General features: G+C 36.7%; 1 protein-coding gene across 4 annotated transcripts in view; it reads right to left on the bottom strand.

Annotated features, from left to right (window-relative positions):
• TRDMT1 (tRNA aspartic acid methyltransferase 1) overlaps positions 1 to 24,211 on the bottom strand; it is a 75,291-nt gene that overhangs the window by 23,622 nt on the left and 27,458 nt on the right. For all 4 annotated transcript variants that reach the window (XM_039245883.1, XM_039245878.1, XM_039245881.1 and 1 more), the window contains exon 2: positions 8,993 to 9,102. Coding sequence is in view for 3 of the 4 variants with exons in the window: in XM_039245878.1 (XP_039101809.1) it covers positions 8,993 to 9,102 (110 nt within the window). In the remaining variant the exon portion in view is untranslated. The remainder of the gene's footprint in view (positions 1 to 8,992; positions 9,103 to 24,211) is intronic.

Genomic DNA, 24,211 nt, shown 5'->3' with positions numbered 1-24,211 from the left:
CTGATAGAATGGGATTAAATTTTTTAAATACGTGATATTAACATATCTGTTAATAAAAATTGCTAATAACCAAAATATTTTAATCACAAAATGAAATAAAAAGTGTTTTAAGATGACTCTTTTTAAAAATATCATAACTTGTGGGGTATGGGTTAAGCAATGTTCACAGGAAAAATTATAGCTATTATCCATATTAAAATAGCAGAACAGTCTCAGATCACTAAATCGTTTCTTCATTATGTAGCCAATGCTCTTTTATCCAAGATTAGGTGATAACATTGATGTAGGTCTATTTCTAGGCTCTCTGTTCTGTTCCATTAATATACTTGTGTATTCTTTTGCCAATACCACACTGTCTTGATTACTGCAGCTTTGTAGTAGGTCTTGAAGTTGGCCAGTAGAAGTCTCCTGGCTGTTCTTCAGTATCATGTTGGTTATTCTAGGTCTTTTGGTTTTCAACTTCAGAATCAGTTTGTTGATGTCCATTCAATAACTTGCTGGGATCTTTATTTAGAATGCATCGAATCCATAGGTCAAACTGGAAGAATTGGTATCTCGAAATTATAATCTTTCTATCCATATATACATAGAATACTTCTCCATTTATTTAATGCTTCTGATTTCTTTTATCTTCTCCTCCTATAGATCTTGTATATGATTTGTTAGATTTTATTCTATAAGCACCATGTAAAATATTTCAAACCAAAATTTATTATAATGATGATTAGTGGTGATAGAACCAGTATTCTTTATAATTTATAGTAAAGAACTATATTAGGGGCGCCTGGGTGGCTTAGTCGGTTAAGCGTCCGACTTTCGCTTAGGTCATGATCTCGCGGTTCGTGGGTTCGAGCCCCGCGTCGGGCTCTGTGCTGACTGATAGCTCGGAGCCTGGAGCCTGTTTCAGTCTGTGACTCCCTCTCTCTCTGACCCTCCCCTGCTCACGCTGTCTCTCTCTCTCTCTCCTAGAAATAAATAAAACATTAAAAAAATAAAAAAAATAAAAATAAAATTACTATATCAGTATAGCCTCAAATTGGTTCCCTTCTAATTTTTTTTTTTTTTTTTTTTTTTTTTTGAGGGTAGAGGGGGGCAGAGGGCAAGAGAGAATCTTTAGCAGGCTCAACACCCAGAGCAGAGCCCTAGGCAGGGCTCAACTCAGGATTATGAGACCATAACCTGAGCCAAAACCAAGAGTTGGATGCTCAATTGACTGAGCTACACAGGTGCCCCTATTCATTATTTAACAGAGGCCACATGAATGGAAGGGTCTGCTGGAAAATAAGGTGAAACAGTTATATTGTTGCCACACTGTCTCCAGGAAGGAGCTGCAGTGCCCTTTGACCTAAGAGCTTGCCTCTGTCCATAATCAACCATCTGGCATTCAGGGCAAGCAGAAAGTCTACCGAGGTTGCAACGGCACTTTCAGTCAGTGATCTGGATTTTTCAAATGTCTCTTCTGATTTAGAACAAACAGGTGCTGGTGCATTTGGTCTTCTCCCTTGCCATTCCTTCCTTCTTGATTCTGCACAAGACATGTAGGGGTTTGCCTGCAATTTTGCTATCCTCATTTAGTTCTGTCTCATTTCCACGCCATTTGACACTATTCTTCAAAGTTTTCTTTCTTGTTTTGGCCTATGTCTAATTTCTATCTTCATTAATAATGGCTTTTCATTCCCTCTGACCCCTTCTTTTCTTATTTCTATTAGGAAAAGGAATAGAGTTTCATAATAGAAATATCTTTTTAATCCTACCTTTGATCAGAAAACCCAAAGAAAACCATTTACAAGTTCAACTTCTGCACTAATTGATAAATTCTTGAAGGCAAAGACTGTATCTTCTTCAGATTTGTGTTCCCTCCAAGGGCTCAATATCTTGCATGCAGTAAATGTTCAAATGATCAATAGATATTGTTTTATAAAACTGAAAAATCCCTAGAGCCTCTCATCACTCCTAAGTTTTCCATTAAATTTCTAGCCCCTTTTAAACCATGACTCTCAGCATAGCTCCTATACATTTGACCTAGATGTGACAACGCTCTCTCACATCAGAACGAAACAGGGCTATAAGGAACAACAAAAAAGAAATGAAAGCCAGAGGAAGGCAGGCTTTTTTCTCACAGGTATACTTACAGACCTTACAGACAGTGAGCTGCAGGTACATACCTACCTCCATTCTTCCCCCTTCCTAGCCTTCCTATACCACATGCAAATAATATGATTTATTACCATCTATTAAAGTGGTACTGAAATATAATTAGCACAACAACAGCGCAGAGTGCTAGGAAGCAGGAAGCTACACCGAGAAAGAGATGCAGAAATCTGCCTAGCATTATTCACTTTGACTGTCTCGTTGGATGTCAATCTATGAATGCATTAGGTGAAATGCCATGAGGGAGTGCAAAGAACAACTGCTGAGAAAAGAGCAATTACTGGGGAACTATAAGCAAAACAACTAGGACACTCAGAGTAATAAGACCTAGTTGAATACATGGGGTATTTTATTATTATTATTATTACCGAAGTGTAGTTGGTATATGGTGTTATATTAGTTTCAGACATACAACATGGTGATTCAATGAGGGTTCACTTTTCTCCACAACCTCACCAACACTTATTATTTCTCATGATTTTGATACTAGCCATTCTAACAGCTGTAAGGTGATATCTGACTGTGGTTTTGATTTGCAATTTTTAAAAGCTATTCAAGACCCATTTTAAATTATTTTTTTAATGTTTTATTTATATTTGAAAGAGAGAGACAGCATGAGAAGGGGAGGGTCGGAGAGAGAGGGAGACACAGAGCCCGAAACAGACTCCAGGCTCTGAGCTAGCTGTCAAGACAGAGCCCGACGCGGGGCTTGAACCCATGAACCATGAGATCATGACCTGAGCCAAAGTCAGCTGCCCAACTGACTGAGCCACCCAGGCACCCCTCAAGACCCACTTTAAAAAGTGCTTAAAAACATACCCTGGGAGAATCAAGCTGATCCTCAAATAACTGCCTGTGAGAACAAAACCCAACATTCCTTAAAGGGTTACAACAGACTCTAGCACTCAACAATGTGTGAAACTTACAATGCCAGGCTCCTAATAAAAAATTATGAGAATGCTAAGAAGCAAGATAATGTGACCCATAACCGGGAAGGGGGTCGGGGGCAGGAGGTGGTAGTGGATGGGGGTGGGGAAATCCATCAGTAGAAAGACACCCAGTAATGAGAGAGATGATGGAATTAGCAAAGGTTTTAAAAAGTCATAAATATCATCAATTTTTTCAAAGGTCTAAAGAAAACATAATCATGAGGAGACAAATTGAACTCATAAGAAAATTAACTGAAACTTCTAAAAATGAAAAGCACTGAAACAAAAAGTTACACGCTGAAAAAAATAACTTGAAGATATAACAATATAGTGTGTTCCCAAATGAAGCATATAGAGAAAAGGAGAGTAAAAATGAATACCTTCAATGACCAGCAGGACAACATGAAATGATCTAATACATACCTAATCTGAGGTAGAGTGAAAATAGAGAACAGAGAAAATATTTGAATAATGGCCAAAAACTTCCCAAATTTGATGAAAACCATAAACAAGGAAAGCACAAGGCCCAAGCAGAATGATAAAGAAAAACTTATGGAAACATATCAAATAACATTCCTGAAAATAAGTGATAAGGACCAAATGTTAACTGTAGCCAGAGAAAGATATAATGTATTAAGAGAAATGAAAATAATAATTATTAGACTTCTGATCAGAAATTAAGCAAACCAGGTAACAATGGAAAGTGCTGGAAAAATGTTTTAATTCATGGAAAATATGAACTTATGAGCACATCTTTCAAAAATGAATGCAAACAAGGATTCAATGAAAATTATATTTCATAATAAAGGCAAAATAGAATACTTTTGCACTCACAAAGAACTGAGAAATGTGTCACCTGCCAAATGTTCATGACAGGAAATGCTAAAGGAGGTTTTTCAGGAGGAAAGAAACGTATACCACATGCAAACTTTGATTTAAAAAAAAAATCAAGAGTGTTAAAAACATCAGATTATATGTAAATAAATATAAAACACTTCAGGTCTTTTTTAAAACTCATTAATAAGTATTTAAGTACTTAATCCAAAAACACTAACAACATATTTCAGGTTTTAATAAAAATAGCAGTAAAATGCATGACAATAATAGCAAAATATACAGGAGAGTAAAATGGATGTATATACTGTTGTAATTAATTTATGAAGTGCTATAATGTTATTGGAAGGTGGTCTCCCATAAGTTAAAGATGCATACTATAAATCCTAGAGTAGCCACTAAGAAAATAAAACAGATATAAATAATAAGATATCCCTAATAAGCCATTAGTGGAGAATAATGAAATATTAAAATAGTTCAAAATATTTTGAAGGCAGACAAGAGGGAAAAACAAACAAAAAACAGACTGGAAAAATAGAAAACAAACAACAAGGTAGTAGAATTAAATAAGAAATATTAATAACAAGATTTAATGTCAACAAAACAGTCCAATTAAAAGGTAGAGGCTGTTAGACTGAAGGAAAAAGCAAGATTCAGCTATACACTGTTTACAGTAAACCTAATTTAAATACAAAGATAATGAGTAGGATAAAATTTAAAGGATGTAAAAACATAAACATGCAAACATTAATCATAAGGAAGTAGAGGTGGCTGTATTAATATCAGGAGAAGTAGACTTCAAAACAAAAAATACTTCCTAGGGTTAAAAAGGAACATTTCATAATGATAAAGGGGTCAATCAAAAAATCATAAAGTATGTACTCTTAATAACAGGGCTTCAAGATAAAATGAAAATTGACAACACTAAAAGAAGAAAGAGACACATTCATGACTGTAGTCAGAGTTATGATAGAAACTGACAGAAAAAAATCAGTAAAAATACAAAAAAAATTGAACACTAACAACCAACTTGACCTAATTGACATTTACAGAGCATTCCACCCAACAACAACAAAAAAAGAATATATTCTTTTCAATAGTGTATAGAGCATTCACTAGACAAAATGAATTCTGGCTCATGACACAAGTCACAACAAATGTAAAATAACTGAAATCATACACAGTATGACCAAAATAAAACAGAAATGAGAAATCAATAACAGAGAGCTATCTGGAAAATATCATGAATATTTGGAGATTTAAACAGAAATCAGAAGGGAAACTGGAAAATATTTTGAACCTGATGAAAATGAACACATGACATATGACAATTTGTGAAATGTAGTCAAAACTTAGGAAAATTTACAGCACTAACTGTTTATATGACAAAAGGAAAACAATCTCAAGTCAGCCATCGAAAGTCCGCTGTAAGAAGTATTAAAAATTTAAATGCAAAGTAAGTAGAAAGAAAAATAAAATGAACAGAAATTAGTGAAATAGTAAACAAATGAATAATAAAATCAATTGCATCCAAAGCTGGTTACTTGAAAAGACAATAAAACTGGCAAACCTCCAGCTGCACGAACAGAGGGGAAAAACAAGTAAAGATACAAATAACTAACATTAGGAATGACATATGGCACATCACTATAGACTGCACATGTAGAAAAAGGATATAAGGAAATATAAAAAATGTCAAGCCAATTTTCTGACAAATTAGATAAAAAGGATAATTTCTTCAAAGATCACAAATTTCTAAAACTAAACAACAACAAAAAAAAACAGAAAGCTTTACTAGTATTACAGCAATTACAGAAATTAAATTCATAGTTTAAAACCTTCCCACAAAAAAAAAATTCTAGGCCCAGGTAGCTTCATTAACTAAATTCTATCAGACATTTATAGAGGAACTAATTCTTGCTTTTCAAACTCTTCCAAAAAGTATAAGGCAAGTATGACCCTAATACCAAAACCATATTAAAACACTGATGAAAATGTAAAAATATCTAACAAAATATTAACAATTTAAAAAGAAACTTCTTCAAATTAATAAAATGCATCTAAAAAAATCTACAACTAACATCATATTAAATGGTAAATGACTGAAACTTCTGCCCCTAGAATCTAGAAGAAGACAAGGATACCCAATGTAATCCTATTTAATCAGTACTGTACAGAAGGTCCTAGACAATGCAGTAAGACAAGAAAAAAGTAACACTGATTGGAGGAGAAAGTAAAACTCTTCATTCTCAGATAATATTTTTGTGTATGTAGAAAAATTCTAAAAAAGCAAAGATATCAGAATAAATTAATAAAACAAAGTCACAAGATACAAGATCAAGGTCAATAAACACAAATATGTATATTCTTATATGCTAATTTTTTTAACAAATACCATCAAATAGCATCAAAACCCATAAGTATTTAGGAATTAATTAACTAACATGTGCAAGACTTGTACACTAAACATTATAAAATATTGCTGGTATAAATTAAAGAATACCTGGGGCGCCTGGGTGGCTCAGCCGGTTAAGCGTCCAACTTTGGCTCAGGTCATGATCTCACAGTTAGTGGGTTCGAGCCCCGCATCAGGCTCTGTGCTGAATGCCATCTCAGAGCCTGGAGCCTGTTTCAGATTCTGTATCTCCCCCTCTCTCTGACCCTCCCCTGCTCATGCTGTCTCTCTCTGTCTCTTTCAGAAATAAATAAAACATTAAAAAATTTTTAAATTAAAGAATACTTAAATAAATGAAGAGAGATACCATATTCATGGACTGGAAGACTCAATTTTATTAAGATATCAGTTTTTCTAAAATCAATCAGTGCAATTCCAATAAAAATATCTTTTTTTTTTTTGTAGAAATTGGCAGAGTGTTTCTGAACTTTACACTGAAATGTAAATAACAATGTAGCCAAAATAATCTTGAAAAAGAGAAACAGAAATTCGAAAACTTACACTACCTGAATTCAATACATATTATAAAGCTATAATAATCAAAAGAATGTGCTATTGGTATAAGGAAAAACATACAGATACTACTGAGGAGAGTCTGGAAATAGACTCACACATTTATGACCTACTTTTTTAATACAGATGTCAGGAAAATTGAGGAAAAGATAATCATTTCAGAAATGGTGCCAGGACAATGTTATACGCACTTGGAAAAAAAATAAATCACTGCTACTTCAAATTACACACAAAAAGTAACTTTAAATGAGTCATAAACCTAAGTAAAAAAGCAAAAACAATAAATTTTCTGGCAGAGGGAAAAATAGGGTAAACAAAGATTTTTTTAGAACACATAAAAACGTGACCGAAAAAACAAAAATGGGTAAATTACTTGTGCAATTTGATGAACACGGTTAAGGGAATGAAAAGACAAATTACAGAACTAGAGGGAATCTTGGTTACATACATTTCTGACAAACAACTTGAATCCAGAAAATTTAATAAGACTTTCAACTAAATGGTGATCTTACAAATACACCAAGCAATAAAAATTGGGCAAGAAATTTCATCACAGAAGAAAATACAGAAATAGCCAAGAAGTACATGAAATGATGCTCAACATGACTAGCCATCAGGGAAATGCAAATTAGAATCATCACACACAAAAGAATCACAATACCACTAAACGCTCACTAGAATGGCTAAAATTTTAAAACTGACAGTATCAGAGGGATACCTGGGTGGCCCAGTCAGTTAAAGTGTCCGACTTCAGCTCAGGTCATGATCTTACAGTTCATGAGTTCGAGCCCCGCATCGGGCTCTATGCTGACAGCTCAGAGCCTGGATCCTACTTCAGATTCTGCGCCTCCCTCTCTCTCTGCCCCTCCCCCCACTCTCTCTCTCTCTCTTTCTCTCTCTCTCTCTCTCAAAAGTAAATAAACATTAAAAAATGACAATATCAAGAACTGTAAGGATGGGAAACAATTGAAATACCTACATAGATTATGAGACCGTAAGATGGTACAAGCACTATGGGAAACAGTTAGCATTTTCTCATAAAATTAAAGAGCCTACTATGTGACCCAGCAATTCCAGTTCTGGATATTCATCCAAAAGAAATGAAAACAAAGGTTCATGGAAAAACTTATACATGAATCTGCATAGCAACTTTTTTGTAATAGTCAACAACTGGAAACAACCTAAATGTCTAACGTCACGCAAATGGATATACGCATTGTAGTGTAAAATATTCCACTTTACAGAATATTACTCAACAAAAATAACAAAGGGCAGACTACTGATATTCATAGCAACACGGGTGAGATCAAAAAGCATTATGTTAAACAGAAAAGTTACACCAAAACAATTACCCTCATGATGCTATTTGCAATATATTAGACACAGAAAATGTAATCTGTAATGACAGAAAGATCAGTAGTTGCCCAGGGCTGGGGCACTAAGTCACACTCTAGGGGACGGATGCTCTCAATCTGGGTTGTGGCGGTTACACACTTGTACGTATTGGTTAAAACGCAAACTACACACCTTAAATGAGTGCAGTTTATTGTGTATAGATTATGGCTTCATATCCACTGTAAAAGTTTTCACAACAAAAAAAAATGATAGAAAAAACAATTTCATATTATTTTTAAAATAACAACGTACAGCAGTGTTAAATACCTCTGCTGGTTCATCACATGTACTTTTAGCCTTAATTTTGACAGGCTTGCTAAAATAAGAAGCATTCAATAAGTAACAGTCAATGACTATATATCACATATATATTATATATATGGTATGTGATGATTGCTTGAAAGAATTAACCACAGTTTAATGCCATTAGAGAGCCATGCATTTAAGGGTCAAACATATTCTTACATTTCAATCCCTTAGAGACCAAAACACTGATCCCTCCCGCTCTCACTCTCTCAAAATGAAAATTAAAAATAAATAAAGGCAAAACAGAGCATGCCATCTTCTGACAGAAAATAAAATGTTGACGCCCTTCTCCTAAACTTTTCATTTATATAACGTATTCTCCAATTAAGACACCGGAAATCAGCATCATAGAGAGGTTTTCAATTTTCCTTGCCATGTACTTATCAAAACAATAAGCATGATTACTCACTTCAATTGTCTTGGCCAGTAGCTGAGTGTGAGGAAAATTGTACTTGTACACTTCATTAGCGACAGTGTTTACATCAATGGCAGCCACAACTTGTGCAGGAATGCAGCTTTCTGTAATGATAAATGGAATATGTGAAAATGTGAAGTCCTTAATATCAACTTGCGCACTTTACGGAGAAGTCAAAGTAGCAGAATTTCCTAGCGCGTTTCCTCACCAGCTAGAGCTCAGTTTTCTAATAGTAGACCAGGCCGCGGGAGGTGGGCATGAAGTAGAGTATTTGCATACTTCTGGTTCATTACTCTGAACAGCATTCTGATGCTAAAAATAAGATTTAAGTGTTTTAGTCAGTATTTCTTACATTCGCCTTCCTCACTCCATTAAGATATACATTTATGAGTTAAATAGAAATTTCTCCTAAGTTCAATCAAACCAAAAATAAGATAGGTAAGTATATTCTTAAAAACTATATCACGTAGAAGTTTATATAAATAAATTAACTACCATTTCTTCTTCGCCTTCTAACGTTAATATAAAGCCGCTTCCCAATATCACTAAATATGCTTTTAGTTAAATTTTGGGGTTTTTAAATAATAATGCTATTGAGGTATACTTTACATACCAAAAAATTCACCTGTTTAAGGCATAAGCAAGTTTTTAAATGATATAAACAGTTAACTGGTATCCAAATGTATAAAGCACATAGACTAAAAAAAAATTTTAGCAGACTAGGACGGAATGTAAGAAGAGGAAGGACAATAATTCCAAGGGCATGCTTTCACTGCTCTTCTAACTTGTTGCTAAAAAATAACAATAATTTTCAAAATGGTTTCAGAGTTTTGCCTTCCCTGGCAGTCAACATTTGAGCTATGTAAACACGCATAGCTGCTGTTATATTTTCCAATTACCACCCTCCTCGCCCTCTTGACCCAAACATAAACAAAACTAATCATGTATATCCCCTGTCCTAAATCAGGAGAACATGTGAGGTTTTAAGAATAATAGTATTTGAGACTCCTCAGGAATACCATAAGAAAAAATATCACAAAATTGCATAATACCTCCAAATAGCTATTTCTTTAACAGCCGTTTGCTGATTTTAAGAGTTAGCATAGGCAGGCCAAATACCAAAAAAAGAAAACAAAATGTAGTGGTGAGGAGCTAGGGCTAAACCCCAGAACTAAACCCCAGATCCCAGAAGAGGGGGTAAAGAGGAAAGCCCACACACACTCCGAAAATCATCGCGCCGTACACGGAGGCCTAAAAGAGATGATGCCAGAGACAAAACAAGGGCGTAAACATCTTGAAATAAATATTTGCGGAGTGTCTACCAGGCTGAAGACACTCGGCCAGGACCAGCTACCTCCCAGGTACATGTCAATGGAAACTCTGGGGTCCAGTTAGTAATACCGTAGAGCTGCTTCCAACCGAGTTTAAAAGCAACAACTAGCTACTTGTCTTGGTATAAAGTTGTAAATAATACCTTTGTCAAGGGCATCAGAGAACTCTTGAAGCATAAATCAAGAAGGCTTTTAAACAAACAAGGAAATTAGTATATAAGGATTATTTTGCAAAATCACAAACCTGTTATAATTCAGGTCAAGAACTAAGTTACTACTAAGCACTGTAAGAGAGCTCCGAATTAAATAAACTTTATTGAACTCTTTTACTGTTCTGCTGAATAAGGTATCTTGTTACTAGCATGATGTAGCCTGCTTGCATTCACAATATATGCAGCAAACTGGGATTGCCTGGAGTTGGTTAATATGACTTTTCTCTTTTTTGGGGCTGACTGACAATCCACAGTGATGTGCTGAATCTGTACCACAATCAATAATTAATTTTATATTCTCGTATCATGTGCCTAAAAGACATAAAAACTTACAAAAAGTAACTGCCTAATACATGTTTTATGTGGCTATCTAAGAACCGATGAACCGAAAATTCTCAGAAAACAATAGATTTTAAAAGTCAATAAGCAAATGCACTGTTTACACATTACTATAGATTGTTGTAAAATTAGGATCCACCGCATGACCTAAAAAGTTATTTCCATGATGAGAAATAGATGTACTAAGATATTACTGACAGTAATTCAACTTGCCTTTTCAAAACAGAATTGTTCTGCGGTACAGACTTGTTTCTAAGGAAAAAGTGAGACTTATAAATTACAATTTAAAAAAGCAAACCTGTCAATTCTGTCAAAATCTGGACTTGAGGTCCAAAGACAAGTTGACTATTATTTTCTACTGTATACTTCAAATCTACAGCCTCCAGAAATCTTTGTCCAGCCACATACACATATTTTGAAAATGTTTAACTGAAAGTATCTAAGTGAATATAATTCAATAGAATTTTGTACAAATGAGGGGCGCCTGGGTGGCTTAGTCGGTTAAGCGTCCGACTTTCGCTTAGGTCATGATCTCGCGGTTCATGGGTTTGAGCCCCGCGTCGGGCTCTGTGTTGACTGCCGGCTCAGAGCCTGGAGCCTGTTTCAGCCTGTGACTCCCTCACTCTCTGACCCTCCCCTGCTCACGCTGTCTCTCTCTCTCTCCTAGAAATAAATAAATAAAACATTAAAAAAAATTTTTTAAAGAATTTTGTGCAAATGAGTTAGATCTATTACTTAAATTATGTAGGAGCAGTAATTCTTGAAGAGAAGAGAGAACTGGAAAAAAGGAACCCATCAGGATCTTTCAGTGGGATGGAGCATGGAGTGTGTTTTCAGTACCTTGGTCTATTGCTTTCCCTGGATTTTATTCATGATATTGAAGTTATTACTCTGGATTGTATATTTATCAACAGGAAGCATGGGTATAGCAAGTGAGACAGTCTAGTTAGAGAAATGCAGTATAAACGCTGTTAAAATATTGTCAGATTGGATGTGCAAGAAGGGCAAGGGGTATCATACTCCTATTTACAGGAGGACTGAACTAAAAAGGGCAGCTTTAGTTATACCAGGAGAGACTTCTAGGGAAACGTAAGAAATGTCACTAACAACACATCATGCACAACTCCTGCTCTCATGTATGTCTCTTATTAAAGTAGGTAAGAATCAAACATGCGCACACATGTGCACGTGCGCGCGCGCGCGCACACACACACACACACACACACACACACACAAACCCTATTTGAATAGCAATAATTTCCCTCTTTTTCTGATCACTCTTTCTGGAAAAGTTGTAGGGGAAAAAAAAAGGTAATAGTGAAAAGCTACTAGTTCACGCTCTACCTGCCTTTCCTAACCAAATAAATTATAAAGTTTAATTGTTTATGCATAATTGTTAAGATGAGGGGGAAATTCAGTTTTTAAAAATGCAAATACAAAATTAACCAGCCCACTTGGAAGTAGTTATTTTTTCTTTGTCTTCTTTATCATTCATTTTCTGATCTGTACCTCATATAGGTGAGTAATTTGAATGAGCTCATTATAATCACACCTGAGACACCCAGTCAGGTATGTTAATACTGACATCTAGTTGTGAAATGGAAGATGAGTCGAACATATCCAATGTCTATTTCCTTTCATTCAAAGTGATAGCTTAAGACTAAAAGTACTATGCAAAAACAGACCTAAAAGGATTCTGAATTTAAAATTATTGCTAACGAGGCACCTGGGTGGCTCAGTCAGTCAAGCATCAGATTCTTGATTTTGGCTCGGTCATGATCTCACAGTCATGAGTTCTAGCCCCGCAATGGGCTTCGTGCTGAGCATGGAGCCTGCTTAAAGACTCTCTCTCCCTCTGCCCCTTCTCCCCACTCACATGCTCTCTCTCTCAAAAAAGTAAATAAAATGATTGCTAAGTGTTTTATCACTATTCACAAGCATATTTCCTGTTTCTTTTTAAAGATTCTTGCATTTTAAAACTTGCAAATTCCATGAATTAAATAAAATTTAAAATAAGTCTCAACTTTTTTTTTTACAAAGTCCTTTCAATTTCCTTAGAAAAATCGCCTTAGAAGTTTAGCTAACAGTTAACCAAAAAACAAACTTACTTTGGGTCAAGATATACACTAGATCATTGTTACTAAGATCTAACGAAATACAAGAGCCCATCAACCATAAAGGAGACAGGAAACGCTTGACATCTGCGACAGACCAGAGCTGGGGAAGTGGGTCAAGGAAGAAAGGTGCCAAACTAGTGTTTAAAAAGGAACACATTGAATTTACATGGAAAGAAAAATAAAGATGCTATGCCAGAGAACACAGTGCAATCTGGAGAAGAGGAGACAATGCATTTGGAGGAGGACCTTGAGAACGGAAATGAAGGTGTAAGAAAAAAGAGGAAGGTGATAGTTTGCGCTCTCTGGCCTTTCTACTGTTGGTTTGTTTCTGTTAATTGAAAACTAAATGTAGTGGCTGGCACGCTAATCACCTTGTTCATCCATGCAGAGAAGGGTCACTTCACAGGCTGATGAGGCAAAGGAGGAGCAGGGGAGGGGGTCCTGAAGGATTTCAGAGTCACCGTAGCAGCTCTGGATCATTATGGCTGGACTTATGTAAGAAACAAATTTCTGCCTTCTTTTGGACACTATTATTTTGGATGTCTCTATTATTAACAGCTGAACCTAATCCTGATGGATGCATGAAGCTAATCCTAACAGTTACCTCCGTTGTTTCGATATGGGGTGTGGCGGGGTGGTGAGAAGAGAATTTCAGGTTCAATGCTTATTTAGACCAGATCAATGTAATTCAACAAACAGTTATTGAGTGATGTGTGCAAAACATTTTGCTAGACCCATGGGGATGGATATACAAAGTATATATTTATGGAGGTCAGGGAGGTTTTAAAATTAAAACATTGTTCTTCTCTGAGGTATAAGAATCCCTCCTTTAATATAAAATTTTCCTTATGAAGTAAATTTCTATTAAGCAAATAAACACTTTCTTCATTATTTTTTCATTTTTTTATTGAAGTATAGTTGGCACTCAATATTAGTTTCAGCTGTACCTCACAGTGATTCAACAATTCTGTACATTACTCTGTGCTCACCATGGTAGTGAAGTCACCATTTGTCACTATACAATGCTATCTCTTCATTATTTTTTAAAAGTCACATCTATGTTCCCTGGAGAACAACTTTGAAGACTTGATTTAAGAAAATATTAAAAAATTTAGAAAACTAAGCAAAATCATACATGAATAAACAACTCAAAAATCTAATACGAACAGCATTAATAGCAATACCAGCACTAATACCACCACCATGGACTAAACCTCAGAGTCTCAAAAGCAAAACCACTGCGACTCTGGAGCGATAATCATCAACCTCACGGATTTTCTCACCCCAGTAACCTCTCACCCAATACTACTGCGTTGCAAGACTTCCTCGGACGATTTGTCATAATACTGATTAGAAGGTGACACAAGAACTCCCACTAAGGAAGTCCTGGTTTCCTTTTGGAATGATGGCTTGAGTGTTACCCAACAGCCTCTGTGGCTCTTGGCATAAAACAAAGGCCAAACTATAAATATTGATGATGATTACTAAAGAGAGGACACAACCTTCATTTCTTTAATTTCTCAGGCTTTTCATGCAACAGATCTTTTAATGATTACTAAGTGCTCATAAGCCCTTTTTAGAAAAGGTGCTTGGCGTTTTAAAATGACTTCTTGTCCTAATATTAAGAAATGTCTCCTTCCAGGGGCGCCTGGTTGGCTTAGTCGGTTAAGTGTCCGACTTTCGCTTAGGTCATGATCTCGCGGTTCGTGGGTTCGAGCCCCGCGTTGGGCTCTGTGCTGACTGCCAGCTCAGAGCCTGGAGCCTATTTCAGAGTCTGTATCTCCCTCTCTTTCTGACCCTCCCCTGCTCACGCTGTCTCTCTCTCTCTCTCTCCTAGAAATAAATAAAAATATTTAAAAAAAAAAAAAAAAAAAAGAAATGTCTCCTTCCAGTCAAGTTTTGTTAACTTTTCAAAACTTGGGAAGCAATATCAGATTGCGTATTTTTAAATTCTGTTTCGTCTAAAAGAAAAATAAACCTTCATTTGCTTTTGCTTCTTATAGGAAGTCTCTAATTTAGAAACCTTATCAAGGGAGATGGTCACAGTTCAATGGACATGTTTATTTATAAGCTCCACACATCAATCTATGTAACACTTAATGTCAATTTTTTTTTTAAAAACATGAAAGCACCAAATGCTCTTTTTTCTGAACTGATATCAGTAGACTTACACTCATGGGGTTCCCCCAGATTCCTCCTAGTTCTAATGAAACCGTTCTAGTGCTTCCAAGTCCTCTGGTACTTCATTGCTGTCTTCCTGATAAAATCCAAACTTCTTAGCATGATCTCATGCTGCCTAGCTGTCTAGCTTTGTCTCTTGACATCGTCCCTCAATCAACCTCACTTTCTTCCAACTCATACCCACCACACTCATACACATACACTTTTTCCCCAGATAATATCCGACTACTTATCATGTCCCAGAAGGGCCATCATTTCTCAATCCTAGTGCCTCTGCACACAGTGTTTTTTTGTTTTTTTTTTTTAATATTTTTATTTATTTCTAGGAGAGAGAGAGAGAGAGAGAGACAGCGTGAGCAGGGGAGGGTCAGAGAGAGAGGGAGTCACAGACTGAAACAGGCTCCAGGCTCTGAGCTGGCAGTCAGCACAGAGCCCGACGCGGGGCTCGAACCCACGAACCGCGAGATCGTGACCCAAGCGAAAGTCGGACGCTCAACCGACTAAGCCACCCAGGCGCCCCATAGTTTTTAAAAGCCTATCCTACTCTGTCCAACCTCTGATACCACCTTTCTTGTTCTAGATCATTCTTACTGGTCCCTCAGGAGTCATTCAGCTTGGGCATGACTCCTCAAGGAGGCTTTCACTGAGCCCATGGGACTGAAGTGGGGGCCAGTCCCTCAGGTTGTCATTGCACTGGGTAGTTCACAGTTATCCCAGGGCACCACCTCTCTTACTAGACTGTATGATCTGATAGAGCCCGCGCCACCGCATGTGCATCCCAGTGTGACTCACAGCACCCCAACATTCCTATAACTGGCACCCAACAGGCCCTCAGTAAACGTCTGATTGAATAGTATGAAAATGAGTGAACTTGATCTCTTACTTCAACTCCTGACTGTTGATTTCCCTCTTCAGTGTCCTGCTCCTCAGAACAGGAGTAGCTTAAAAGACTTTAATAATCCTGTACTCAGGTGTTTATCGATATCCAAAAGACCATGTTTTAAGAAGATTGTTTGACATTTAGGTCACATTTTTACCTTGGAAACACAACAAAGTTTCCAGAATGGCCTACAAAATTCTATTTATCTTACACCAATGTTAAATAAGTATTTGTTAGAGAGCCTATCCTGTACTAGGCATTCTGCTGGGTACTGAGGATATGGGATAGGTGGACACCTCTGTGTTGTGCTTTGCCAGCATCCTTTTTTTCTGGCAATAGTCTCAGAGTTTCTTTGGGTATCTCACCTCACTCACTTTCTGTCAACTGGTTCAGATGGCCGCAACCCCTTCCCCTAGTTTCTGTGAAAGCATGTGTCAAGTACCTGAGCCAAGACTTCCAGAGTAGGTTCAGGAAGGGCAAACAATACAAAATAAGCCAATTCGGCACAATAAGAGAGAACACCTGACTTTTTCTTGGGCAAGTAGGAAGGCTTGACCTTTCTTACTGAGTTTAACCATGGAAGGGAAGGATGTATGTTCAGCAGCTACTACAGCCTTTTGATGCAGTAAGGGGAGCATGTATATAAAAATGCTCCCACGCCAGAAAGAACAAAATTGAGACAGATACACTGAGGAAGAAGACTGGCTCCTGGTGACATGATTTGAACCCCTTTAAGCTGTACCCCAAACCAAGCCTATATTTGATCTCAGTTGTCACATGAGTATTTACAACTTTTATGTAAACCAGTTTCGATTGTTTTCTGTAACTTGGAAACAACAGTTCTAATAGGCATTTAAGAGAACACACACTTAAATATCACTTGTCACTATGCAGAAATAAATGCATTTCAAATTCCAACTCGGCAAGCGGAACAACATGAACTTTACCAAAAGCCTTGTGAACGAGAAATTAATTAACTATATATCTACCAAACAGAAGCACATCTCTTGGTCAAACACTCCCCAAGTGTCCTAAGTTGAGGCAATAATCACCAGAGTCTCAATTTGGGGGGCAAGGACTTCATTACAGGGCTACCTAATTACCTAATCCTTTACATGTATTCTAAATACAACAAATATGTAGAGAGCTACCTGTAAGCTGTATCTCCAAGCTCTTTCAGGGAGTATATAATATTTTCAGTTGAACGGTCTTAACAATTCCTACAAAATTCAAGTTCTGAGCATAAAAGCAGTCAAAATAAAGATGTCAATTACAGGCAATTCAAAGTAAAGAATTGTATCTGATCAACTAACATATAAAAGGATGTCGCACTTCACCAATAATGACAGAAATCCACATTCATCAGTTTCACTTATCAGACTTAGGAAGGGTCTTATAAAATGAACACTCTCTAGTGCAAGCAAGTGTTGGGAGAAAGGTATCCCCCCTCTTTCTGACTGTAGTGTACATGGATTCAACTCTTCTGTTACTAGCCCTAGAGATTCCGCTCATAACACTTTATGCTCAGAAATATTTGGACAATCTAGCTGTAAGGCTGCATATATGTATGAGAACAACCATATTAAAAATAATACCTGTAATATACTGATATGGAGTGATAGAGATTTTTAAGGACAAAAAAACAAGTCAGTAAATAATCTTGTTCAGTAATAATTCAACTTTTGTAAAGTGTATGTGAATGTACCCACATTAAGGAAAAAATCCCAGCAAATGTCAACAGGGCTACCTCTTGGTGGTACAGAGAATTTGGGGTTAATTTTTATTTCTTCCTTTAAGCTTTTTTGGATAATTTGGTCTTTTTCTTAACAATAACAATAGAATGCTTTTGTAATCAGTGAAAAGCAAACACACGTAAAACTATTTTTATCTTGGAACAAAAGAATTCAAAACTTCTCTTGGTCATGACCCTGAGAAATCACAAAAGGAAGGTACCAAGGACAGACAAGAAACATTTGGATACATTCTCAAAACATGGCCAACAGACTGCAAGACCACACACACACACACACACAGGCCAGTAAACAGATATAACTCAACGCATTATTTTATCCCACCAACTCTACAATAGTCTAAAGAATAAAAAACAAGAATTAAACTACATTGCCATAGTTCAAGTAGGGGCGCCTGAGTGGCTCAGTCAGTTAAGCGTTCAACTTCGGCTCAGGTCATGATCTCACAGTTCATGGGTTCCAGCTCTGTGTCGGGCTCTGTGCTGACAGCTAGCTCAGAGCCTGGAGCCTGTTTTGGATTCTGTATCTCCCTCTCTCTCTGACCATCCCCAGCTCACACTGTCTCTCTCCCTCTCAGAAATAAATAAAAACATTAAAAAAAAGAGAGAGATTAACAAGTAAATAGCCATACGGTCAAAAATGTAGACTTGAAAGCTACCTATTTTTATACTTAGAATTCAAAGGATATAAATCTGTCTTCTCCATTTTCCCATGGCATTTAAGCCTTCCTATTAATCTCTTAAAGGCATGACCATGTTTAAAAACGTTTATGTAAACAGTTAAGAAACAAGCCATTTAAAGCACATGTTATCCACCCTATTACAGGTTTAAACAACAAAGACTTTGTTTTCCGTAAGTCTGCTTAGAATGAACAAACATCTATGAACGGTTCATCACTATAAAAAGTAGAAATGTTTCTTGTTGAGATTTTCTTACAATTTAAAAGATGATCATTTCTGAGATACTCATGGAAGTCAATGAAGAAATGATATAAGCATTAGTACTCTGTGCCTAACCAGATATTAATGAAAAAAAGACTTGTAAAAATATAATTATGTTATCAATCATAAAAATCCCAAAATTAAGCTAAAAACTCTTCTCTCAGAAACAAAAAACAAAAAACTCCTCTCTCAATTTGTCCTGCCTTTCTGAGCCCCTCTTTGCTTTATATATAGTAAACCTTTCTTAAAGCTTATCCTTTTCATTATTGACTTTATAAAGTTTTAAACCCTATCCTGAATTTCTGCTACAGGCACCTTTAGAAGGATTAAGTTTTACAATTTTGCACTGAACCAGAAAGTATAAATTAGTCCTAAGATCTCAGAGGAAAAAGCACTTCAATTATCTTATTTCTCATTTTTCCTCTTCTGCATTTCCTCCTGACTATGTATTTCTCTGCAAACTTTTTCCCATTAAGCCACAGGGTATTCAACAAATACTAGCTACCGTTCTTTTATCAAAATTCACATATGAACACCCTACAGAGATATTTTATTCAGAGTGTGTATGTATGTTTGTATTCACAAGTCCTCAGAAAGAAAATTTTAGGATATGGACATCTACCTATCTAGCTCTTTCTCTGCTATGTTGGAAATTTAGCTCTATTTCCTGCTATGTGACTTAGGCAAGTTACTTGACCTCATTAAGCCTCAGTGTCTTTATCCATGAAAGTGAGAGAACAGAGATAATAAAGTTCCTATGTCACAGAATTTTCTGAGGATTAACTCAGCTAATACCTATAAAGCTCTTACATTTGTGCTGGCTGTGCAGTAATTACTCAATAAATGTTTGCTATGATTATTAGCAAGAGTTCAATGATTTTTTTAAATAAGAAATTGAATATAGAATGCTAGAAAGGACTCAGTGTTTGAGAGGGCAGTTTGGCAGTATGTGTCTAAAGCCTTCAAAACTGCTTTGGCCTTAGCAATTTTATATTTGGGCACATACCCTAAGACGTGGTAGGCAGAATAGTGACTTCCCACCAAAAAAAAATCTGTCCCCATCCTAATTCATGAAACATGCAAAACTGTTACCTTCCATGGCAACAGGGACTTTGCCTGGAAGATAGGATTAAAGATCCTAAGAAGAGGAGAGCATCCTAGGTTATACAGGTAGGCTCCGTGCCATCACAGGAAGGACAGAGGAGGGTTAGAGTCAGAGAAGGAGACATGATGAAGGAAACAGAGGTCAGAGAGAAAATCTGGAAGATGCTCTACTTCTAGCTCTGAAGGTGGAGGAAGAAGTGATGCTCCAAGAAACACAGGTGACCTTGAGAAGCTGGAAAAGGCAAGGAAACACATTGTCCCCTTGAGCTTCCAGAAGGAGACGGCTTGGGAAAAACCTTGATTTTAAGACATCTGAACTCCAGCACTATAAGATAATCAATTTGTGTTGCTTTAAGCCATTGAATTTGTGGTGATATGTTACATCAGCAATAGGAAACCAATATGTAAGACAATAATAAACCAATATGAAAGATTTTTTATAAAAGATCTATTTTATTTATAATAGCGAAAAATTATAAGCAACCTAAATGTCCAAAAATAGTTGACTGCTTTGAACAAGAACTTCATAAAATGGAATATTATATGACCATTAAAAAACAAGTTTATAGGCGCACCTGGGTGGCTCAGTTGGTTAAGCGTCCGACTTCAGCTTAGGTCATGATCTCACAGTTCATGGGTTCGAGCCCCGCATCGGGCTCTGTGCTGACAGCCAGCTCAGAGCCTGAAGCCTGTTTCAGATTCTGTTTCTCCCTCTCTCTGACCCTCCCCTGCTCACGCTGTATCTCTCTCTCTCTCTCTCTCAGGAATAAACATTTCTTAAAAATTTAGGAAAAACAAGTTTACAAATATATGTAATGACAAGAAAAATTCAAGATAGTCTAAGTGAAAAAAGAAAGCTATAATTTATTTTAATGTTCATGAATGCGTGTTGAGTAAAGACCAAAAAGCTATGAATCGTGCAGTGTCTATCCCCATGAACATCACGTATAATTTTCATTTTGAACTTTTCTTCTTCATTTGTGTAGCACCAGTATCTCCCAGTAAATCACACTCTCTGGAGGAAAAGATTATACCTGTCCGGTTACTGGCGTATCTTCACTGCACAGCAGAGCAACAGACACAGAAAGCTCTTAAGAATTCCATGTTGAACAAATGAATGGTTTTCAGGATTTCCTAACTTTGCTCGTCCTCAAGACTTCCGGGACTCTGGCAGAGTTATGGTTCCCAGGTCCAAACAGTCCACTTTCCTAACATACATCTTGGCGACTCAACTATAAATCCCGGATTAACGTGAACAATCATGTTTTGGGATTGGTTAAGTGGGGGAAGAGCTTAAAAGTGCAAATAATTAAACGGGAGAGATGAGGAAGTATTTCCTCATTTTTAGACAAATGTACTATATAGTTAAAAATAAAATGAACAATAAGTATTAAAATATTTGTAAATATTCAATTTCACCAGTAATATAAAAAATTAAAGTAACAATTTCCTGTAGTAAACTTTATTGGCATATTGGGTCAAACGAACGCTATACATAAACTGGTATATCCTTTCAAAAAGCAAGCTGACAATAACATCAGTCCTTAAACTGTCGGTTCCACTGACACACAGTGAACAAAACAGAATAAAACAACAAAATCCCCACCCTCCTGGACTTACATTTTAGAAGGGGAGGCAGTCAATCTAAGCCATAAATAAGTAAATAGTGTGATAGGCAGAAATAAGTGCTAGGGGGGAAAAAAATTAAACGGGAAGGAGGACAGGGAGGCAGAGCAGCCCTGAGAAGGTGACATATGAATAAAGACAAGGGGCTAGTCATGTGTCTATCAGGGAGACAGCATTCCGGGCAGAGGGAACAACGCATACAGTGGCTCTGAAGCAGGAATGTTCCTCGTGTGTAAGGACAGCAAGGAGCCCACGATCCCTACCCCACTCTCCAGGACCTAACACTGAAAAATGGACAGTGTATGTCATTACTGGACTTTTCCTATGTCCAAACTCATGTACATTATATACACGTGCATTCTGTGTATATGCCATATGTACAAATATACACTGCCCAAGTATAAGACAGCTAGAATGAAAGTCAATACCCAGTGTCTGCAGGAGAATATCCAAAATTATGTATACATGGCCATTTTTGTTATATAGATGATGAAAAGATAGAGCTGAAATATTCAAATGACTTCATATTATATAATTTCTTAATTTAGTTATGCAAATTAATTTTTTATTTTTAAAATTGTTATAATGTTTATTTATTTTTGAGACAGACAGACAGACAGACCATGAGTGGGGGAGGGGCAGAGAGAGACACACACACACACAAAGAATCTGAAGCAGGCTCCAGGCTCCGAGCTGACAGCAGAGAGACAGAGACAGGGCTCGAACCCACGAACCGTGAGATCATAACCTGAACCGAAGTTGGATATTTAATCAACTGAGGCGCCTCTAGTTATACAAATATATTTTAAATAGCACTATCTTATTAGTCTATCTAGAAATATTGCTTTTTCTACTCAAATTTCATGGCATAATTGTATTCTACTTTCTCACCTGCATCCTTGAAATCAGAGTCTTTATCATCAACAGTCACTTTTTAGTCATCTAAAACAGTTTTATTTTTTTTAATTTTTGACAGAGAGAGAGTAAGTGAGGATGTGAGGTGGGAAGGGGCAGAGAGAGAGGGAGACACAGAATCTGAAGCAGGGTGCAGCCTCCAAGCGGTCACCACAGAGCCTGACGCAGGGCTTGAACTCAAAAACCGTGAGATGATGACCTGGGCCGAAGTCGGATGCTCAACTGACTGAGCCACCCAGGCGCCCCTAAAAAAGTTTTCAAGAGTACCTCAAATTCCCTTCAGACAAAGTTACTTGAGAGCTAGCAATTTTTGAGTTCACAAATGAGGTCACTGGAAACTCTATACCAACCTCAAATACCCATTAACTATTTATGATCTTCACAAAGTAATCCCTACCATATTACTCTGGAAATAATCTCCAGGTCTGTTTACAATGATCTCTAACCCATGTAACTGCAAGGTCATCCTTCTAAAAATTATTTCTAAATCTCTTAATTCAACTGATTTTTCATCAATTACATCAAGTGACTTCAATAAGCGCCTAACATTTTTTCAGGTATGACATCTTTTCAGGCTAATGTAACTGAACTAAGCAACACTGTATCACTTTGCTATTCAAAATACAGTAATTGAGGGGCGCCTGGGTGAATCAGTCAGTTAAGCGTCAGACTTTGGCTCAGGTCATGATCTCAGGGTCCATGGGTTTGAGCCCCACGTCGGGCTCTGTGCTGACAGCTAGCTCAGAGCCTGGCGTGCTTCGGATTCTTTGTCTCCCTCTCTCTCTGACCCTCCCCTGCTCACGCTGCCTCTCTCTCTCTCTCTCTCTCTCTCAGAAATAAATAAAAAAAACATTTAAAAAAATACAGTAATTGAGGACTATGAAGCTCCTTTATGAAAACTAAGATATAAGCCCATAGTCTCTTTTTGAAATCTAACGCATTTGGGAAAAATGAATATATTGTGTTGAAGAATTTATGACAAATATGTCTATAAAGGCATACGTATATGCTTTTTGGTCTGGTTTTAAATAATGTAGTCACAAGCACTTTGATTTTTATAATCAAAGGAGAAATGCAAAAGAGAATCTCTTTAAAGAAGCAGAACTCTGGATGTTTCCCTTGCCAAATATTAAAATGCTAGCCCATAAAAGTCTATAAAATGATAGACTCACATCTTTTCCCCCAGTCATGGTCACCAACATTCTAACATTTCAAAATTAATAAAAAGAAATCTCACTGGATGGGAGAGCAAGGGTCAGACAAACGGTCAGTATTAAGTCAAATCAACAGACTGCCATTAAGTTTAAATTTTCAAAGAATTTAAACAATTGACTCAGCAACAATGACCACAAGAGTCAATTGGAGCCACAAGAATAAACTGCCTTCAGAAGGAGTAGAGAAACTACTCTGGTACTTTATTAGCATTTAAATGTCAGGGTTTTCAGGAAAAATGGAAGCAAGGGGAAACTACTTACTTAGTATCTCTAATTGGATCTATGAGAGTTCAAAGTCTAACTAGATTGTGTAACTAGAAGTCTTTCATATTCTGGGTTCTTCCTGGACCCAAATTCTCCTATAATTATGAAACATACCAAAGCCTATGAAGGTCACGTACATGCTAAAAGGCTCAGACACTTGTTTCTTAAATTAAGTCTCACTCACTAAGGGATTATTAAATTCACTATTGTGTTTGAACCAAAAATTACTAATGGCTGCTGAAGAACTCCTATGACCAATTCTCGGATGGAGTTTGTTTTACTTTAGTCCAAGGTTTTTTGCTCACTTTGTGGCAATTTAAAATCCCAGAATGAAAAGA

Source organism: Hyaena hyaena, unplaced genomic scaffold (assembly GCF_003009895.1).
Source record: "Hyaena hyaena isolate Hyena2069 unplaced genomic scaffold, ASM300989v1 scaffold_277, whole genome shotgun sequence".
NCBI classification, from domain to species: domain Eukaryota; kingdom Metazoa; phylum Chordata; class Mammalia; order Carnivora; family Hyaenidae; genus Hyaena; species Hyaena hyaena.
This window is presented reverse-complemented; position numbering and strand designations above follow the sequence as displayed.